The 22,112-nt window shown below is 38.2% G+C and overlaps 1 protein-coding gene and 1 long non-coding RNA gene across 2 annotated transcripts; one reads left to right on the top strand and one right to left on the bottom strand.

Moving 5' to 3' along the window:
• Window positions 1-512: 512 nt before the first annotated feature.
• Window positions 513-2,004, bottom strand: LOC130998471 (uncharacterized). Its single transcript, XM_057923891.1, has 2 exons — window positions 1,201-2,004; window positions 513-1,088 (listed from the first exon to the last, which is right to left on the bottom strand). The coding sequence occupies exons 1-2, from the start codon at window positions 2,002-2,004 to the stop codon at window positions 513-515; spliced, it is 1,380 nt and encodes a 459-aa protein (XP_057779874.1).
• A 7,263-nt stretch (window positions 2,005-9,267) lies between these two features.
• LOC130996763 (uncharacterized) lies at window positions 9,268-10,369 on the top strand. The gene is made up of 2 exons (XR_009092788.1): window positions 9,268-10,091; window positions 10,173-10,369. It is a non-coding gene; the product is annotated as an uncharacterized LOC130996763 (long non-coding RNA).
• The last annotated feature ends 11,743 nt before the right edge of the window (window positions 10,370-22,112 follow it).

Below are 22,112 nucleotides of genomic sequence, written 5' to 3'. Positions count from 1 at the left end.
AATTAATTGAAATTAGACATTGGTCTTTGATTGCATTATGTGTACGGCCGCTTGGTGCAATCATTTGTGTTGTTGTATCGGGCTGTTTGATGCAGCCTGGTGCCTTCATTGATGTTGTTGTATCTTGTGTTTGATGGTTTGGGCCGCCTGATGCCTTCTTTGATGTTGTTGTATCTGGTGTATGATGGTTTGGGCCGCCTGGTGCCTTCTTTGATGTTGTGGTATCTGGCGTATGATGGCTTGGGCCGCCTGGTGCCTTCTTTGCTGTTGTATCTGGTGTTTACATTCATTGAAAATAGGCTGCATACATTCATTCAAAATAGGCTGCTTTTTATACATTTAAAAGAGTCAAAATGTTTCCTTTACAAAATGTAGCCACTGTTTTTCACACTAAAACACACATCTATTTTTAACAAAAACCACCTGCTAGGCCTATATTCCTTTACAAAATGTAGCCACTGTTTTTCACACTAAAACACACATCTGTTTTTAACAAAAACCACCTGCTAGGTCTATATTCCTAACTGTAAGAGTTGGTTTAGTAGCCCTTCTTGTGGAAAGGGATATCCCAACTTCTCCACAACCTCTTGCACCATATGTATTGGTGTATTTTCGTTCAAGTAGTTCATGCATTCTTCCACCAAGCCAATAGGCACTTCCAAATCTCTTGGCAGCTGGTTTGCTCTCATTAGTGCATCTTTCCCCATGTGTGGGATCTTGTATGCATTATGACCTCTTTGTTTCATTATCTCCATCATACACGACTGTAAACTTAGAAACACTTTGTTTAGTGTATGAGGAGATAGTTGTGCATAAGATGCCTCAACTGCCTTCACAAGATCATCACAATTGTAACACGCAGATTCAGTTTGAATGCTCTGAATAGCTCTAAACCATCCCAAGTCGTTCACATTTGTGTCAAGACTGTTTGGTGGTTGTTGAACTATTCTTATATCGAATCCATGAGCAGTGGCTGCAGCCCTAAAATCGGGGTCTGAGTCTTGAATATATGGTTTGGCATTATCTTGCTGAATATAGATCACTTTACTTGCAAATGCAGGCCACTTTGCAAATATAGCTGGTAAGAGCTGCAGCACAATTTTAAAAAAAAAAAACAAGAACAGTTTAAATTTCATTTCAAAATAAAATAGAGTACATAGCACTTCCACATTGCATACATAATTTAGGTCCTTTGCATACCATATTTAAGAAGCACCCTCTCATGACCTCCTTGGTCACGGACTGAATAAGCTTAGTTTCCATAGTGCCCACTGGTCTGTTTTTGTTGTTTCTCTTGGCAGGAACTTGTTCTGTTAATGGGAAGATTCCAATCTTCCCATCGAATAAACATTCCCCCGAATCTGAAAAAATTGGCCTACAAATGGCACACACAAACATTACCTTCTTTATGAACGCCTTACTCTTGCATGTGCGGTGAGAATCTCCCTCTGCCGGTGTTAGGTAAAATCTGTGTGCTGCCTTTGTGATGTAGAACCACTTTTCATCTATGTGAATGGTGTTGTCCATAGCCTTAAACTTCAAATCCAACATAATGCGATCAAATTCCAATGCTTCTAGTGAAAAACGCAGTCGCAACAACTTGTTTGGGGCCGTGAGATCGGGTTTTATAGCACTAGAATGCGCTCTGATCTGCCCCTTGTTTACCCACCTCCAAATAGTGCTTTTGCTTTGATTAATCCCCACTGCAAGTCGTCTAATTGTTGATCTTTTGTGTAGCTCTAGGCTTTGAATAAGCTCTATGTCGACGCTTATTCTTTTTCTTCGTGCAGCCCATGGTTTTGCATTTGTTAAATATATTTCCTCACCATTTTCCCTTTGTTTCTTCGCAGCCGCCCAAAGACGAGCAACAGTGCGTTGGGAGGAGTTGAAGACGGATGCTGCCTCCTTCATGGAGCTGTATCTAGGCTTGCCATTCTTCAAGTTAGAGAGAAGAAACTGCACTATCTTATTCCTATCACTGTTAGAGAGATCTTTTTTCACCATAGTTGGTGTTTTTTTTGGTTTTTTGGAATTGCATAAGATTTGTAAAAATGAAACGTGTGTTAAGTGTTTTATAGAGATGTTTTGGAGGCAAACTGAAAAGGTACAACAGGCTGTGAAATGAAAATATTTGTGGGGCCAAAAAATATGGAATTGCCGCCTCTTTTATCTAAATGTGTGCATTTTTTAATTTTGTTTATTGAAAATTCCCCTGCTGTTTAATTATTGAATCAGCAGCCGCCCATTTCTAATTTCAAGTGTTGATGTTTAATTTTGTTAAAAATATTGACTTTCATAGATTTAATGAGTATACTGAAAAGGTACAGTAGACGGAGTACTTAATTAAATTCATTGAGTAAATAAAATAAAATTGTAAATATTTGTTTTAATTTAATGAATAAAATAAATTAAATTTATAAAAAGTGAAAAAGATGGTTGTTAAGTTGGTTGAGATTAACAAATTAATTAAGTTTCACAAACTACATCAAATTGTAGGGACCACACTTAATCTCCACTAACTATCCATTTCTTAATCTCCGTGCCGAAAAGAAACTTGCCAACTTTAATGGGACGGAGGGAGTACCATATATTAGTCAGTCTTTCAAATATTAATTAGAATCAACAAATCAAAAGAGAAGAAAGGGGTGGACCGCATCTATAAATTAATTTCAATATATTAATTATAAAGTATATTTGGATTTGTGCTTCGTGAGAGAAAAACCCTAATGACGACGACGCTAAGGGTTTGCGTTTCTCTTTCTGACTAGCCCGACCGGCTATTGGTTTTCTCCGACCGGTCATCTCCTCCATGGCTTCATCATCTCTGAATCTACCACCGATCTCTTCCAACTTTGACAACCCTAATCAGCATAGGGTTTCTCATGTTCTTTCGACTTTTACCTCACCAATATCTGGTACCACGGCGAACTCCTCTGCTCCTACCGGAAATAATCAACATACTTAGAATAAGGGCTCGGAACTGGCTTCGGTTCCAGACATTGGGAAATTTATTTTCCCATCATCTACTTACGTTAAAAAGGGTTCACTCCCTAACCCTAATCCTGATATTTCTACGAACCCTAATCTGCAAACCTATGCTAGGGTTATCAAACAGACTACTATTCGGCCCCCGGACGTGTTAGCACAGGACTTTGTGGATTTGCACCCTATCTCTACGGGTGACAAGATGATACTCCACATACCCGATGAACTTTATAAGCAACAATTCAAGAATTTCACATTGGCTTTACATGCTAGATTGTTCATTCAAAAGGGTAGTACCCTCGTTACATCGTCGATATCACGACAAAGCTTAAGAAGTTATGGTCTCCTTCTTGCCCCTTTCGCATGGTCCCTCTTAGCCGGGGATTTTTCATGCTTCAATTTACGCAGACACCGGATATGGAGATGGTGCGATCTAAGCCAGCGTGGAAGCTTAATTCTGGAATTCTACGGATACGTGAATGGACACCAAATTTCGACCCTTATAAAGAGGTGAATAATTTGGCATAGGTTTGGACTCGTGTATATTATCTTCCTCATGAACTTTGGCACCCAGAGGTGATTTCAAGGATTGCTCGTAAGGTGGGAACTCTGATTAAAATTGATGGCTTGTCTTATACTGGTGATGTTGGCCATTTTGCTCGTGTTCTGGTCGAGCTGGATGTTTGGAGAGAAGTGCCAACTACTCTCACTGTCGGAAGGAGAACGTGTTCTTTTGTCGTGGAATTTAGCTACGAAAATTTCCCTTCATTTTGCGTAGTTTGTCGTTTGATGGGTCATGATATCACTACTTGTAGGAAGACTGTTGTCCCCCCGGGATTTGATCAGAAAGCGGATCCTAAGACCGCCGAGACAGGAGTCAGATTTACGACTGTCAATAAGAAATCTGGGAATTTCAACAACAAAGGAAAACCACATTCTTGGAAGCAGGTAAATGAGCAAGTGAAGCATAAGGACACTAAACCTACTGTTGGGAACTTAATGAAGTATCCTAATCCTAGTTTTGATGATACCAAAATCAATAGGTTTCACTTGTAATGGACTAGAACTGTTCGAACTCAAGTGTTAGAGTTCTTTTTCTAGTTTAGTTGTTGTTCTGAAGACTGAAGACTGAAGAATGAAGGACTGAAGAACGAAGATGCCGACTGATGTGACGATTAAGGTAAAGTTAAATACTGATATTTGACTTATCAGTCGAAGGATCAGTTTCGACTGATTACTTAATGCGCGCCACGTGGATTCAGCGGACTGATACTAAAGTCAAGTATCAGTTAAACATTCTTCCTCGGACTGCACCTCTAAAGTTTAAAGAAAGCCACGCACTCCAGAAGTACAACCGTATTAAATGCAGAGATCTTAGGAACGTCCTTTCTCTGCAGAAGCCATTCCTTTTTGGTGATTACCTTTTCAGAGATGTCCTATCTCCTACTCCTCAAAGTAGCCGTTCTCACCAAACAAGGAACCTCGAAGATTGAAGCCTCAGCCCAAGTTCAAATTACTCTTTAACGGAAGAAATCTTGGAGACCATCTCCGCCAACGGATCTATTCAAGACGTCTCCTATAAATTGCACTCGAGGATCACTTCAATCTTCACCGATTCAACAACATAAGCTGAAACGCTGCCGAATTCGTTACTCAGCAAAACCAAGCCTCCCCAAAGTTTGAATCGAAGAAGAGAATCATAAAGCCAAAAATTAGTCACTGCTGATTACATATATTATCTTAGAACTTAGGCAAATATTGTATATCCAAAGCTTAGGTAAAACTGACTGCAGAGAACTTGTTCTTTGTTCTTTAGTTGGGAAGTGTTCAAACCTCCTTTCAACGGACTGAATTGAGAGTTTGTGTCGAAAAGGAATTCAGGCCAGTGTCCTGTCTCCGTGAGATCTTAGTGCCCAGTGTGCGCTAGGAGTGAGAAATCCAACCTAGTGTGTTAGTACAGAAGATAGGCTCTTCAGTTGTTTCGGTTTTTTGTGCACCCGTAAGCACACGTTCAGGTTTACAGTGCACCCGTAAGCACACGCATAGGTTTGCTGTGCACCCGTAAGCACATGCCCAGTGAAGTTGTCGGTCTGATCAACAGACCGTGGATGTAGGAAGTGTTTTCCGTACCACGTAAAAATCTCTGTGTTATTTACAGCTTTCAGTATTTACCTTCTTACTTGTGCTCTTACTTTCTTAAACTGAAAACTGATTAATTGTAAAGAGAAACTTAACTGCTGACAACGTGATTAATATCAGAGGCTATTTCGAAACAAAAGTTTTCCGCTGCGTGTGTTATTAGTCTAACTGATCTATCTTCAGATAGTCATTAAGATTCGTAACATCTCTCTGTTTAACAAACTCGACTAAAGCCTTACGTGTATCAGTTAAAGTCTTTGACTTAACTGATAACTTTTTAACGAAGAGTATTCAGTTTCAGTCGTCAACCTTGTTTTGATAAAACTCTTTTAACTAAAGGTTGAGTCAGTTTGTATTTAAAGTTTCATTTTTGAAAAATAGCCTATAGGTGTATCCCCCCCCAATACACCTATTCGAGACCCTTCGGACCTAACAATTGATATCAGAGCAGGTTGTTCGCAAGAACAATTTTTCTTTGACCAAGTTCAACTGAACTAGATCCTGCTTAGAATGGTTGCCAAAAGTTTTCAAAAAGGGTTCTCGTCTCTTCTGTTTTCTTCTATGCTTTAATGTGCGCCTTTCCTATTTTCTTGGTTCTTTGCTATGTCTTCTGATCCCTGCAGTTCATCCTCTTCTCATCACTACGGAGAAAATGAAGACAAGAAGCTTGATAAAGGAAAGACAATTGCTGAAAAAGAACTTGAAGATTCAAGCTCATCATCAGACTCCACTACTTCAGAACGAGATCTTCTTGAAATCGAAGAAGTGAAACAAGCTTTAGCCGCATATAGTGATCAAAAGGATAATCTTTGAGAATGTTCCTGTACAGAAACAAAGATTGGAAATATTTATCGCCAAGACAACCTCAAAGATGAAGGAAATCACTATGTTCACAGCTGAAGAAGAAGATGAAGTAGAATTGGCTTTGAGTATGCCAAATTGGAAAGCCTGATGCAGATAAGTAAGAATGAAAGAAATCAACTCATACAACTTCTTAAAGACGTAGATGCAAATCTCATTTGGACGAGAAGAGAACTTGACATGGCGTTGATCAGAACTGCAACTACAAGAGTCAAGTGTGAGCAATGGGTTGAATTCGGCCAAAAGAAAGTCAAAGTAAAACTCTTCCCTTCCATTTCAAGAGAAGATTCTCTTGAAATGAAGCAAATTGAAGATGTCAAGGGAAAGAGAACTCTGACTACAAGTTCCTCACTGACAACCAAGCATCAAGAAACTTCGACTGATGACTCTTCATCGCAAGAAAGTAGATCAGTTGTCTATCCTCCAGCAGACTTATCATCTCGACTGATCGGACTTTCACTTAATGTTATACAAGACTCTACATCAGATGAAGAGAATGAAGAGAAGACAACAGTCAAGGGGGAACTTCATCAACTGATAACTCAGAACTGACGCCACCAGTCAACAATTGAAGAAGAACAAAACATCAATCAATCATCATCAGGAATTCAATTGCTTGTTTAAATCAGTTGATTTGTAATCCTTCTTCTGAGTTACTAAAAATGTTTGACTGAAATGTTTTTCTTAGGAATAGTTTAAGTTTTCTGCTCTATGTATGCTAAGCTATTTAACTCTCTTTATGAAAATTATTTAGATTTTATTTTAAAGCAGTTAACTTCAAGTTCGCACGATCCCGCTCTATTTACTAACAAGCGGAATCCACGACACGCGTTGATCCCCTATTTGTTTGGATTTCAAAAGTTCATTGAAACTGCCTTGGACACGTTTTTCCATAACTTCTTCCACGACGTTTCACCTCCTATAAGGATTCACTCAATCCCTCAGAATCTCTCACCTCAAATCTTGACACGATCTTTTTCTCTGCAAATATCTTTCAGCTTGGCTAATATTTGAATACACAGATTTGCCTGTGAGATATTTTCTTAGTTTTTGCAGAAACTCTCTAACCTACTTACAATGGAAAAATCTTCCACATCCAACAAACAACAATCTGTTTGTTTTGAAGCTTCAATCACTCGTGAAGCATTACTGAATCTTGAAAAGCAGGACAAGATTAATGAAATCTTGAGTCGACATGGCTGGATCAACTTCGTGCACAAAGTGCCAGACTTCTTACTCGACGAGCAGACCATCAAGAAATTCTACGACACCATAAAGATAGATGAATCAACTGGGGACTAGAAAGCAGAAATCGACATCTTCACCACTGAAGATTTCACTGAATCAATAAAATTTGTCGTCAACGTCTCAAGAGCAGCAAGAGAATTATTCCATCTCCCTGCTGAAGGTCCTGATCCAACCTTCTCAGATGAAGAAGCCACCAATCTTTTAAGAAACGCCTTGAAAGATGATGTCTCTTCCAACACAAACATCAAGAATGTCTTGAGCAAGTCAAGACTTCATTCTCACCTCAGACCAATTGCCAAGATGATTAAGAGATGCTGGTTTGGCATTCATGGGTCGCCAGATCACTTGTTAAGACCACACAAACTCGAGATGATTGCACTCTTGTAAGAAGGCCCATTCAACTAGGAAAAGGCATATCTTTAAATTCTTGCAGAAGAAAAAGGGGAAACTCATTCATCCAGACATCTGCGACAAGGGACAAGAGTGTCATCAATAATCCTACACAGCACAAAGTGGATTCAGTGCAACTGGAAGGATACCACCAAAGTTTCCTCACCCATCTACCTGTTCGAAGATCATAAGAGCTCTACCAAAGCTCCTCCCACTATGATCAGCAAAAGTCCTGTTTCGTCGACTGGTGTTTTCAGTCGAACAAGAAGCTCGTCAAGAAAAACCCCTATTGAATCTTAAAGGTCCAATAGAAATTGATCTTGACACTCCGAGCACTATGACTGATGAATCTAGTCAACTGCCATTGAAATCCCCAGAACCGCATTCACCAACTCATGAAGAGCAAGCTCCTCCTGAATCACAAGTCAATCCGAAACAAGAAGAACAGTTCAAGGGACCACTCCCTCCTCTGTCAGGATATTTTCAGTTCTGCGCTGAAACCTTCCAAGAAAAGGTCACTTTCACTGATCCTGATGCTCCTTCCTTCTCAACTGCTACACCATCCACAGAGCTTAGGAACTACTTCCTGAAGCTCGCACAACACAGTATCAACGTCTCTCTTCCTTCAATCCTTGCCGAGAAATATCTTGATGCTTATCAAGATCTGGTCAGATACCATTTCTACACTTTTGTCAAGACGGCGCCCACATCCCAATTTCAAGGGATTGAATAAATGATGACGGTCTCTAAGTTAGAATCCTTAGAGGTTGATATCTTTGAGAAATTCAACGTCTCAAATCTGTGAGATGCTATCCACGACTGGGTACCAAACTTCAGGCAATATCTACTTGCCAGAGGATTGCTAAACATTCATATCAATGAAGAGGAATTTCCCTCAGAGCCACCTCATGCTTCTGATGGCATCCGAATAGATGAAACGACTGAAGAGACACCAGCTGCAACAACTCACTCAACTAATGAAGATAAAGCTTGAAGCTCAAGAGATGGAGATTGCTGACATCAAGATCCAGATTGCCTTTCTCGAGTCAGTAGTAATGAATCTACAGCATCAGAGTGAAAAATAAGAGATGGATGCAGCTGCAACTGAAATGAAAGAACGAAGGGAGAAAAGCAAAGAGAAGAAAGGGAAAAAGAAAGAAGAAACAGAGACGGGAAAGAACTTTGAAGAAAGGACCAGTAAAAGACTTCGCATTGATTAAGTTCAGGTGAAGTAACAAATCGTAAAGAAAATTAAATTTTGCTTGATATCTGTGAATGTAAGTTTGGTGAAAAGTTCTTGTTATAATTGCTCTCGAAGAAGCTCTCTAATTTTCGCGTGTTCCGTATCGCGTTTTGCTTTGTTTTGACAATTGATATCTTATCAGTTACAGTCTTGGTTAGTGACAGATAAATTACCTGTTTTTGATACAATCTTGCATGAATTGAATTCTCTCTGCCGATAGATAAATACTCTTTGTCTCATTCATGGTTGTTACTTGCTCTGTTGAGATTAGTTTGAGAAATATATGAGTATATTTTTTTAGGGGGAACGTTTCTAAACTGCTCAGTCGAAATCTCGGAATTGAATACCCACAAAAATCAGTTGTCCAGTAAGATTTATAAATCTTCACGCTCATATTATCTACACTACTAGAAAAACGCTCATAGATAACGGATTTTATCCGTTATCTATGAGCAAAAAAACCGTTGTGTATAGTGGTGTTATCTATTATAGGTGTCATACACAACAGTTTAAAAACCGTTATCTATAAAGGGAAAAGATAACAGTACAACCACACATACATAACGGTTATAAAACCGTTATCTATATTGATTATACATAACGGTTTTGGACTGTTATGTATTATGATTTATCCGTTATCTATTCCATAATATATATTTTTTTCATATTATAGTTAACAATTTTTTATACTTTTTATAACGGTTTAAACCGTTATCTTTGTAAGAAAAAGATAACGGTTTTCGACTGTTATGTATTAGAATTAATCCGTTATGTATTATATAATATTTCTTTTTTCTCATATTATAGATAACAGTTTTTTATACTTTTTATAACGGTTTAAACCGTTATCTTTGTAAGACATAGATAACGGTTTTGTATGTATTAGATGACAGTTTTTCGCATATTTTTTATTTATTCTTAATTTTTCCTTTTATGTATATCTAAAAATCAATAAAAAAAATTCAAATAATAAAATAACATTGACAAGATAATATTAGCATATATAACATAGCATCCAACAATTCGAGCTACACAAGTTGCCTGTTAATACATGTTTTACTACATGAAGCATCTGGCAGAGCAACTCGTTTCTTCTTGGAGATGGGTACTGGAGCTGAAGGCAATCTATGCCGGCTCGCTTCTTTTCCATTCAGAAGCTGCTGCTTTGTGATTTTAGCACGCTTTAGTGAGTTTGGCGCTTGTACAAGATTTTGTTCTTGCACAGGTGAATTCGCATCCTTCGTCTTCACAAGGTATATATGCCTTTTCCGTAGAAACCTGATTATTCCATTGTTATTTTGATCAGTGCAACACGAACATGGGGGATACCAAAATAAGACAGCGATGAACTAGGCATTTTTACTCGTCAATATTTGACAATGCGCGGAAACATATATCTGCGGAGAAGCCACATATACAAAGATAAACGTATGTATTTGGCTTCATACCTGGTTGAATATCATGCATTTCATTGCTCAAGATCATAGCAATTCAACATAAAAAGCAGCAAAATCGCTACAAAACACTACTCCAACAAAGAAGGAAACATATATTGCAGACAAGATGTGGACCAAACCATTGATTTCCAAATTGTGTGCCATCAATATATAAAGCAAAGAAACCATACGACATACACCGTGAGAAAATCTTGAAGGCAGTTAGATTAAAGGCATACAGTATCTAATCAAATTGCATACCAAACTTCAGCAGTGAGCATCAGCTTCCTCTCTTTCGCCGTCTCCAGTTTGCTTCTCATAACATCAGCCTCCTGCAATATCATAAAGTTATGAAATTAATCTCCTAACAATCATTCAGCAACGGAAATTTCTATCTTAATCCATCACATCTACCCAAAATCAAGAAAAATATAAACGTAGAAACTCTTCAGACATCTCAACATGAAGAACAGAAGCATAAGCTCCTAATCGTATGTGAGAAATAACTCATATAATCTCACAAATTGTATTAGACCTAAAGAGCCTTCCTTCAAGATGAGATCTAATAACAAAAGATCAAGATGTAAAGAGAAATAGGAATACAAATTAAGGGATTAACAAACAATCAAAAAACCAATAGACAAACAAGAACAAAATGAGGCTGTATTATCAACCCACTTCATAAGTTGGATACATGACATAGATGGATACATGAAGAAACCAGTTGTCTCAAACATATGGCAGCATGCAAGACATAGATGGATACATGAAGTATAAGGCACATTTAATCTAAAAAGCAAACAACAAAAAAGAGATTGGGCACGAAAATCACCTTAGCCCAGCTGCCGCACTCATTTGGCTAAGTTCCTTGCCCATTTCATCACTGAAATCTGAGTTCCCACCTGCTCTAATCCCCTAGCAAACAAACAATATAGACGCCAAGCAATTAATGAATAATTATATTACTTCAGTCTGTTCAGAGCTTCAAGCCCATCACATGCAAGCAACACTAAAGTCTTAAATTGAAATTGCAAGCAAGCTCATCCATCAAAGTCAACAACTGACTCTTAAGTCTAACTAGTGTCATAGTAGCAAAATGTTGGAAGCATCGCAAAGTTAGTATCAACTATCAACTAGATGTATTTCCATATTATTCATGCTTAAAAACAGACAGGAAACAATCTACTTTGGAGTTCAATGAGTGCTAATGAGTGCCTTGTTGCATATCACGATCGAAACAGATGAAACCACTGAAAGACTCAACGCTCTAATCGTCCCCAGCTGATACTTCTTGCCTTCACTCATCTTCACACTCCACTGTCTGATTCCAATTTCTCAGTATCTACTCATCAAACACACAAATTTCCAGTCACGCGTCCGCGAAACTAATCACCAAAAGAGAAAACAAAGCAACATTCACATACCTCATTAGTTGTTACCTGAAAGCAAAGCAGTGTTCAATATTCTCAATTCAGAATTACCAAGAAAACAAAGCAAACTAGGGCTGTCTTGTATAAAACTTCTTCCCAGAATTGCAGAGAAGGTACGTGCTTGAAAGCTTTGGGCATCTTGCCAGAGGTGTACTTGTTAAGCAGTTTACCAACCCTGCATAATACATATGCCACCCAACATCAGTAAAATCATTAGCAAGGGAGGAACAAGCAGAAATCACACTGTAGTTGGTGATTGGTGACAAGGCTATAAGCATACCCCTTGTACAGCTCAATGATGGAGTTGTCCAATTTCGGCATTGGTTGTGCTCCTACACACAAACACACAACATTCAATAAACTTGCCAATAGCAGGACACAAATTGTCATCATTTCGTAAATTGAAAAGCACCTATGTTCGTATTAGCAATACAAAATATTTCATGAGTATAACAACCCCCAACATTTGATTTTAGTACCAACTTTAGACACCCCATCCAATATGAAAGGAAGAACAGGTTAATTATCATCAGCAAATTTGAACTCATACCAGATGAAACTTGGGCATCTTTTTCCTTGATCTTCTCCACAATGATGTCAGCCAATGTTCGTTCAGGGCGATCATCTTTTGATAGAAAGGCATCCAGCAACTTTTCTTCCTCCTCATTAATATCATCCTTCATATCATAAGAGTACAATTAGCACCAAGCGATGGCTTCAACTACGCCTTCAACAAAACAAGCGTTCTGGAAAGATCTAACTACCAGCTCCACTAGATTTCTTGTTGCTTAATCACTCAATGGTTCTCTCTCTCTCTCCTCTTGTTACATTCCAAACCTTTTTCTCTCTTTCACCTCTCTCTCTTAGATATAACTAAATTAATCTGACAGTCATAAACTGATTCCAAATCCACTGTTCTCAAATTTCTCAGTTTGCCTCATTCTTTAATCCATAGTTTTTCTTTTTATGAAAAAACAAAAAACAAAACCCTAATTCGTGAAAATAGGAGCTCATTCATCAAACAGACAAATATACAAATAATGGCAAATTACAGATATTTACCCAACCTACACAAATTTGAATTGAAACAATAATGCAATAAGCCAATAACAATGTTGAAATAATGAAATTGAAACCAGCAGCTGCTGTCAGCCTGTCAGCTTCCATAGAACACAACCATCTCGAGAGGAGGCGCAAAATCATACAAAAGGGGAAATAAAATCAAATTCGAACATACCCACTGCAATGCTGCTGCTGCTCGGATGAGGCGAAACGAGAACCCGGTGGCGAGGGGGCGAGGTTCAGAGCTGCGGCGGCGTGACTACCGGCGTTGAGCGGCGAGGCTCAGAGCTGGAGTCTCAGGCTCTCTGCTATCGCCTAGTCGCCTCTCTCGAACGGTCTGTTGGGAGGTTGGCTCGCGGCGCTGGCGAGACTACCGGCGAACGGCGGGACTGGGTGTCAGTCGAGAGGGGAGAGAGAGAGAGTCGAGAGACAGGGAGGAGATAGGGAGGACGAACAAACTAGGGCTTGTAGTTTTGGGGTTAATTTTTAAATTTTCTAAATAAAATCTATTCTTTTTTTTTCTCTTTTTTCACTTTTAATATTCAATTTTTGGTATTTAGATTTCTAATTTAGATTTTATATAAGTGTTACTTAATGATAAAACAAAAAAAATGTTATGATTTTTTTATTTTTTAAAATCTATATCTAGGAATAAATTCAGATTTTAGGATAAATAATTTATTTGTTATTTTTAATATAATATAATATAATATAATATAATATAATTTTAAAAAAATTAATAAAAAAATTATACATAACAATTTTTATAGACGCTCATACATAACGGTTCAAAAACCGTTGTAAATGACTCTTATACATAACGGTTCTTTAACGTTATGAATAAACCGTTATAAAAGATGGTCATAGATAACGGTGGCACAACGGTTTTGTAATACCGTTATGTATGCAACTAATAGATAACGCAAAAATATAACGCATTTGTTCAAACCGTTATCTATGCATATAGACAACACTACATAGATAACGGATTTTTCCAAAACCGTTATCTATTCCTAAAAGTGCGCTCATACATAACAGTTTTTGAAAAAAACCGTTATCTATGCACTGTTATGTATGTAAACTTTTGTAGTAGTGCTATTACTCAACTGATGTGTTTATAACTTTAACTGATAGGAACAGAGACTGAAATATTGTTGGGAAGAGAGACTAAAATATTCTTACTGAGCAAGTTTTATTCAAATTGCATTTTGAGTTTACTTTATCTTGTCTCACTCATGATTAGATCTCATACTCAGTCCTTTCCATACTAGAGATCATGCCAAATATTCTTTATCATTTAAATCTCTTATTTTAAGAAGTATTTCTGACGGGCATTTATTGCGGATTTCAAAATTCGTTAAATTTGACTTGGCGCGCGGATTTCAAACCGCCGTTGTCTTTTCAAATGCCCTAAGTAACTGTTCGTCTTCCACGATCACACTTCATCATTTTTTTCTCTTTCTTCTCACCAACTCCTTAGTCCATCTTTTCTCTCTCTTGCATGCAAACTAACCCCCTGCTCCACAGCGTTCAACTGTGAGAATCTCCATTCGAAACTTTCTATTTTCAGATTCACAAAAATGGTGAGATCAGAAGACTCGAAGAAAATTGACTACAGCAATAAAGACGTCAGATACGAACATTCGGTGGATAGACATTTGTTTCAGACAAAAACAAAATACATAGAGGCGGAAGAAATTCTGGTTAGCCCTGATAACACTCATGTTTCCATTGTTTTTAGTGTTCATATGATGTTAATTTTATAGGAAATTGAGTGTTGGATGATTGTTTTTGTGCTTAAATTGCTTTATCTTGTGAAATACGTTACTTGGTCGTACTTTGATGATTTTTACAGAAATATTGAGTTCGAATTTAGAAACTTTGTCTGAAATAGAAATTGTAGATCGTCTCGATACAAGTTCGTGAGCGCAAACGGATCATAAATTAAAGTTCGGACGAGAAAGTTATGGCCAAACCAAGAAAGTCGCGCACAGCAGTGAATAGTGTTGACGGAAATTTCCGAATTTTCGGGAATTTTCGGGTTTTTTATATTTTCTCAGTATTTTCCAGTTCTACACTGTATTTATCTCCTGTGCCTATATATAGGTCTTTTGCGTGACCTATTAGACACATCTTTTCACATCTCTTTACATCTCTTTATTTCTTTTTTTCTTCTTCTTTTTATTAGAATTTTATTGCTTCCATACATTAGCTTTATTTTTCCTGCAAGATTTCAGCTGTCATTCAACATTCATTCCGGGTTTTATTTAATTCAATTTTTATTATTGCTTTCTTTTTAATTATGTTTATGCTTTCTTTTGCTATGTCTGGCTAGTTTCGTTTAGCTGATTTTAGGGTTTGTAAATAGTTGATTGAATTTATGTGATTTATTTGTTAATACATTTGTGCCTTCCAGTTTATGATTCATAATTCCTGGTGCTTGATTTCTTGTGGATTATCTGGCGAATAATTTGCATGTGTAGATATTCGGTTTGAGACCTAGCGGAGATAACTGTTTAGTGGATTCAGGAATGTATGATATGAGTTTAACCTTGAGACCTAGCGGAGATAGGTGGATCATAGAGAGCTATTCTTAGGAGCTTTTGGGAGTTAGTAGATTTTCTTGAGACCTAGTGGAGATAGAGAATTTACTAATCTACGATCGTTGCTGCTCTAGCGAGAGTGATTGATTAATTAAGTGATCTCTCATCATAACTGGATTAAACTGGTACATAGGATTAATAGATTAATTGTGTAGATTTAATTAATGAACTTACTACCCTAGGATCAGCTGTTTTTCCTTATTTGATTTTTCTACGTGCTTTTATTTATTCCTATCTGCGTTTTAGTTTAAGTCAATCAATCTCTACCTTCTGTTTCCTGTCTACTGTTATAGTTTGTCTAGGAGATAGCTAGGGTGATTTCGATTTTTCACTCCCTGTGGATACGATACTCGATTGCTGTTTATACTACGATTACACCGTGTTAGTTGCGGTATTTTTATTGCTAATAAAATAGTGATCAACTTTTTGGCGCCGTTGCCGGGGACTGATTAGAAGTTTCTTTAATATCTCCGATAGGACTTAGTAGTACTTCAGGCTTTTATTTTTATTTTATTTTTCTAATTCTCGTTTTTTTTAGGCACTATATACGATGGCTACCGATGAACAAATTCGTGCTCTACAGGAGCAGCTGCAACAGCTGTTGGACGCTCAAGCTGCTAAAGAAGCTCAGAATCAGCCTCCGATTGCAGAGATGTTCGTTCCTCAGTATATTTACCAGAAACCTCCACGAGTCAATGTCAATAATTTTGAGCTGAAGACTGGTTTAATTACAATGGTCCAACAAAATCAGTATGGAGGGCACGTTATAGAGGACCCTAATGCGCACCTGGCGTATTTTTTGGAGCTATGCAGCACGGTAAAGATGAATGGTGTTCCCGATGATATTATCCATCTTCGTCTTTTCCCTTTCTCGCTGCGGGATAAGGCAAAGTTGTGGTATCATACACTGCAGCTGGGAGAGAATACCATGTGGGAGGATTTGGCTCATGCATTCCTACGCAAGTTTCATCCACCTGGCCTTACGTTAAAATTGAAGATGGACATCTTGCAGTTTCAACAGTTTGAAGGAGAAAAGCTAGCGGAAACTTGGGAGCGGTATCAGGAAAAGCTCAGAAAAGTGTCCAAGCCATGGGTTCGATGAAGGCATACTCATGATAATGTTCTACAATGCTTGCGGGGAGCGTACACGGATGCATATGGATACAGCTGCAGGTGGCTCTCTACTCCAGAAAAGCAGTTCTGAAGCATGGAGCATTATTGATAGTATGGCTTCTACGAGCTACCAATGGCCATCAGAGAGAATACAATTGAAAAAAGTTGCAGCTGCTTCCAGTTCTGATCCTATGGCAGCGATGGTTACACAGCAGGCAGCGATGGCTACACAGCAGGCAGCGATTGCTACGCAGCTGGCAGAGCTGACTACTAAAATTAGTGAGTTGAATGTTAGACGTCCTGAGCAAGCTGTGAAAGACCTGTCAGGCATGGAAGACATTAATTTTATTAATGGCAGTAACTATGGGAATTTCCAGCGAGAACAACCAGTAATGTATAGTAGAGGTCAGCAATATTAGCCGGGTCAGCAGCAGTTCCAGCTAGGAGGACGCCCGCATCAGAATCTATCTTATGGCAACCCAAACAATGCTTTGCAGCCTCCACCTGGGTTTTCTGTGTCTAGTGGAGGAGTTATCAATGAGCCGAAGAAGGGATCGCATGAGGATATGATGCAGCAGGTTTTGACAGAGGTGTCTAGCATGAAGACAACTGTTAATACAAGGATGACCAATTTGAAGTCTCAAGTGGGTCATATTGGAAATAATTTTTCAGCACTCTCCAAGCAAGTGCAGATGTTGGAGACTCAAGTTGGTCAGATGGCCAACCAAGCAGCTGCGCAGAACAAGCCAGACCAATTTCCTAGCAACACTCAGTTCAATCCAAATAGCCAACATCAACAGCCTCAGCAAAATCAGCAATGTCATTCCATCCGGGTGGTTGATAATTCAGTTGAGGATGAAGGTATTTATGTTTCTCCCTCTCTTCCATTCCCTTAGGCCAAGATTAGATGAGCAAAGCTCCAAATTTTTGGAGACATTTAAGAAGTTGGCAGTGAATATTCCTTCCGTGGAGATCGTGAGAAACAAGCCAAATGAGGTGCAAATTGTGAAGGCTGTGATGGAAAAGAAGAGTGCATTCAATGAATTTGAGGAGGTGCTCGCAGTGAAGGAGTATCAGTTGCCTCCAAAGAGAGAAGATCCGGGCAGCTTCAATATTCTTGTGAAGATTGGAAAGTCATTGTTTGAGAAAGTGATGTGTGACACCGGAGCAAGCATAAATGTCATGCCTCTAAAAGTTTATAGGAAGTTGCAGCTGGGGGATTTGAAGCCAACCCACAAGAAAATTCAGCTTATTGATAAGTCTTGCTCTAAACCTCTAGGAGTTGCGGAAGATGTGCTTGTGAAGGTGAGTGATTTTTTTTTCCCAGTCGACTTTGTAGTGTTGGATATTCCGGAGGATCCAAACATGCCTTTTCTGTTAGGGAGACCTTTCCTTGCCACATGTGGAGCAAAGCTAGATATGCAATGGGGGACAATGACATTGGGAGCCTATGGGAAAACTGTGATTTTCAAGAAACCTCCACCAAAGGAAGTTCCCCAGAATGAAGTGATTAATTTGGCTGACAGTTTTCTAGCAAATTCGGAAGATGAAGAGGTTGAGAAGAATGAGCTGCCCAAGTATGAAGCCAAGAAAAAAACTCCAAAGCCAAAAGAAGTTCTGAATTTTGAGATGTGTTTATTTTTGGAGCATGATGGGGGGTCATTGAAAACCCATACCCCCAAGAAGAAGAAAGTGAAATTCCGGATTTTTCGGAACAAGAATGAGAAGGGGGCAATGCTTGTGGAGGATGTCCGGGCCAAGAGAAGTGTTTTTGTCCCAAGAGTAGAAAAGTTTTCCAATGGTTAGAGTGTTGTTTCCGACCTCCATGAGCCATGAGGTATCGTCGAGCTCTAGACGTTAAATTAAGCACTTGTTGGGAGGTAACCCAACTGTTTTTCTTTGTTTTGTTTCTCTTTCTTTTAGTTACGTTTTGTTTCTTTTTGTTTCTTTGTTTTGTTTTGGGGTTTTAGTGCAGTGTTGAACTTGGAAGATGCGGGAACTCGCGCTTTGTTCATACCACCACCATGGAGCATGTGATTCTGTGAGTAGTGACACACATATCATCATCCCTCCAAACTTATTTTCGAACTTATGTTCTGTAATAAGTTTGGGGGAGGGGGGTGAGAGTAGATATGTGTATCACTTTTATCTTTATGTTAGCTTTATTATTTTATCCTGCTTGGTTGGTGATGTGTGTTGTTTGTTTTTGAGATGTTTATTGCTCCTTTAGATTTCTGGTGAGACGACAATGATGATTTCTGTGAAAAAGAAATTGAATTTGATTTTCTTCAATGATTTGAGCATAATTGGAACTAATTTGCATAATTCTAGAGTGATTTTGACCTTGACTTTTAGACGTTGAATAAACCTGTGAGATTTTGAGCCATAACTGTTTATCATACACAGTTTATTCTTTGTTGTGAGTTTTGTCATGCATGTGGTGATCTTCTAGAACTTGCCATAGTTTCTGTGTCGAGGTTGCTATTGTGCCCAGGATTATGAGATGATTTTAGGCCATCTTTTGTTAGCCATATTTTTTTCCCAAAGACTGTCCTTAATGAAAAAAATTTATCCTTTGTTATCCACTTTGAGCATATTTAGCTTTTATTCTTTAGCCGGATGATAGGGGGTGATGTAGTATATGGAGATCTTTGTGTGGTGAATATCATAGTGGGTCGTGAAAAAAGAAGGGATGACATTGTGCTACTATTTACTCTTATAAGCTCTAGAAAGTTGTGAAAAGAAAAAAAAAATTGTTGAAAAAAAAAAGAAAAAAAATATATAAAGTCGAGTGTTTATTGAGAAATTTGTTAGAAAATCGACTTTGTGTGTTGGAAATAAATGGGGAGCATAAAAGAGTGTTTAGTTCTGTTTTGTGATGATTAAATCCCTTGAGTTGTGTATGATTATGGTGGCATAGTTGGGAGGAAGATAGAATTTATTCCATACTTGTTTTGCGAAGTTATAAGGTGTTAGTGTTCTTGATATATTTTTTAGTCAGTTAGCCTATATTTCCCTACCTCAACCAATGTCCCTACATTATAACCAAAAAATAAAGACCTATTTGATCTTAGTCCTGGCATACTTTTAGCGATGGAGATTGTAGACGATTGGCAAGTCTATGGTAAGAGATCTGCATTGCATTGAATTCGATGAGAGCATACACATCCTATATATTCCATCAAATTGAGAGTTGAGTGATACACATACCTTTTGAGATTCAATTGTTTGGAATGTCAATGTTGATTTTGCTATAGGTTGTGTTTATTGGTGAATTTTGTGCTTAATTATTGAAGATTTGAGAATTCTATTATCCTTTATTTTTCGGAGGCATCGATGAGCTAGAGTTCTTATCCATTCGTGTTATTGATTGTGTTCTTTTCATTATTCGAGGACGTGATTGTGTTCATCTCATTATTCGAGGACGAACAATGACTTAAGTTTGGGGGAGTTGATAACACTCATGTTTCCATTGTTTTTAGTGTTCATATGATGTTAATTCTATAGGAAATTGAGTGTTGGATGATTGTTTTTGTGCTTAAATTGTTTTATCTTGTGAAATACGTTACTTGGTCGTACTTTGATGATTTTTACAGAAATATTGAGTTCGAATTTGGAAACTTTGTCTGAAATAGAAATTGTAGATCGTCTCGATACGAGTTCGTGAGTGTAAACGGATCATAAATCGAAATTTGGACGAGAAAGTTATGGCCAAAATAAGAAAGTCACGCATAGCAGTGAATAGTGTTGACGGAAATTTCCGAATTTTCGGGAATTTTCGGGTTTTTTATATTTTCTTAGTATTTTCGAGTTCTACACTGTATTTATCTCCTGTGCCTATATATAGGTCCTTTCCGTGACCTATTAGACACATCTTTTCACATCTCTTTACATCTCTTTATTTCTTTTCTTCTTCTTCTTTTTATTAGAATTTTATTGCTTCCATACATAATTAGCTTTATTTTTCCTGCAAGATTTCAGCTGTCATTCAACATTCATTCCGGGTTTTATTTAATTCAGTTTTTATTATTGCTTTCTTTTTGATTATGTTTATGCTTTCTTTTGCTATGTCTGGCTAGTTTCGTTTAGCTGATTCTAGGGTTTGTAAATAGTTGATTGAATTTATGTGATTTATTTGTTAATACATTTGTGCCTTCCAGTTTATGATTCATAATTCCTGGTGCTTGATTTCTTGTGGATTATCTGGCGAATAATTTGCATGTGTAGCTATTCGGTTTGAGACCTAGCGGAGATAACTGTTTAGTGGATTCAGGAATGTATGATATGAGTTTAACCTTGAGACCTAGCGGAGATAGGTGGATCATAGAGAGCTATTCTTAGGAGCTTTTGGGAGTTAGTAGATTTTCTTGAGACCTAGCGGAGATAGAGAATTTACTAATCTACGATCGTTGCTGCTCTAGCGAAAGTGATTGATTAATTAAGTGATCTCGCATCATAACTGGATTAAACTGGTACATAGGATTAATAGATTAATTGTGTAGATTTAATTAATGAACTTACTACCCTAGGATCAGCTGTTTTTCCTTATTTGATTTTTCTACGTGCTTTTATTTATTGCTATCTGCGTTTTAGTTTAAGTCAATCAATCTCTACTTTCTGTTGCCTGTCTACTGTTATAGTTTGTCTAGGAGATAGCTAGGGTGATTTCGGTTTTTCAGTCCCTGTGGATACGATACTCGATTGCTGTTTATACTACGATTACACCGTGTTAGTTGCGGTATTTTTATTGCTAATAAAATAGTGATCAAGCCCTGACTCTCTACCCACTCCACAAGATACTCATGCCCCCTCTTCTTCAGATCAGTTGATGACTGAATCCATCAGTCATCCAATGGCAGATACCACCACTGCCACACTTGCTTCAGATCAGTCAGCACCCCGGACGACAGAACCCATTAGTTGTCCTTTCTTTGAAGAATCACAGCCCGCTGACACTGATCAGACTGAAGATCACACCGCCAACCCCGTAGTTGATGATCGATAAGCTGAAGCTGGAGATCCCTCTACTCCAAAAAGACGCGTAGAGGACATCACTGAAGATCCTCAACCATCGTCTCCACCACTACTTTCCTCTGATGATCCCACTCAAGTCGAGGGTATCACTCACAAATCAGGATGTACTTTTGCTCCTTCTTTTTCTGCAGAAAATGAACAAGTCATTCCGTCTGCTCCAACCAATGCATCTGATCCTCCTTCTTCATCTAAAGGAGCTTCCACATCTCAAAGCCAACCCAGGGCACCACATGTTCCCCCTGAATTGGTTGTTGAGTTCATAGAGATTCCTCGCAAACCACGGGCTGTCAGATACGATTCTGACCTCGAGACTGATAGATATGTCACGGAATGGAAACATGAATCCCGCCCAAGGTCACATTCCAACCTGCTGAGAACACAGAAGATATGATTCAAGCTCTTCTGGACGTCATCTCTGATCAGTAGAATGAGATTGCCACTCTCAAGCATGAACACGAACTGCGCGACATCTATGGCGCCAAATTTCTCAAATATTTGCGTGATGTAGAAAAACAGGCAACCGAGGACATGATTGATCATGATATTCGGATTAAACAACTTGATGCGG

The sequence above is a fragment of the Salvia miltiorrhiza genome, chromosome 8 (assembly GCF_028751815.1).
Source record: "Salvia miltiorrhiza cultivar Shanhuang (shh) chromosome 8, IMPLAD_Smil_shh, whole genome shotgun sequence".
Classification (NCBI taxonomy): Eukaryota; Viridiplantae; Streptophyta; class Magnoliopsida; order Lamiales; family Lamiaceae; genus Salvia; species Salvia miltiorrhiza.
Note: the sequence above shows the minus strand (reverse complement) of the source record. Positions and strands in the feature narration are given on the sequence as shown.

Bases quoted from the DNA above. Each gene is read 5' to 3' on its own strand.
- LOC130998471 (XM_057923891.1), bottom strand. From the start codon at position 2,004: ATGGTGAAAAAAGATCTCTCTAACAGTGATAGGAATAAGATAGTGCAG. The intron at 1,089-1,200 runs GTATGCAAAGGA...ATTGTGCTGCAG, and splicing joins GAGGGTGCTTCTTAAATATG to CTCTTACCAGCTATATTTGC.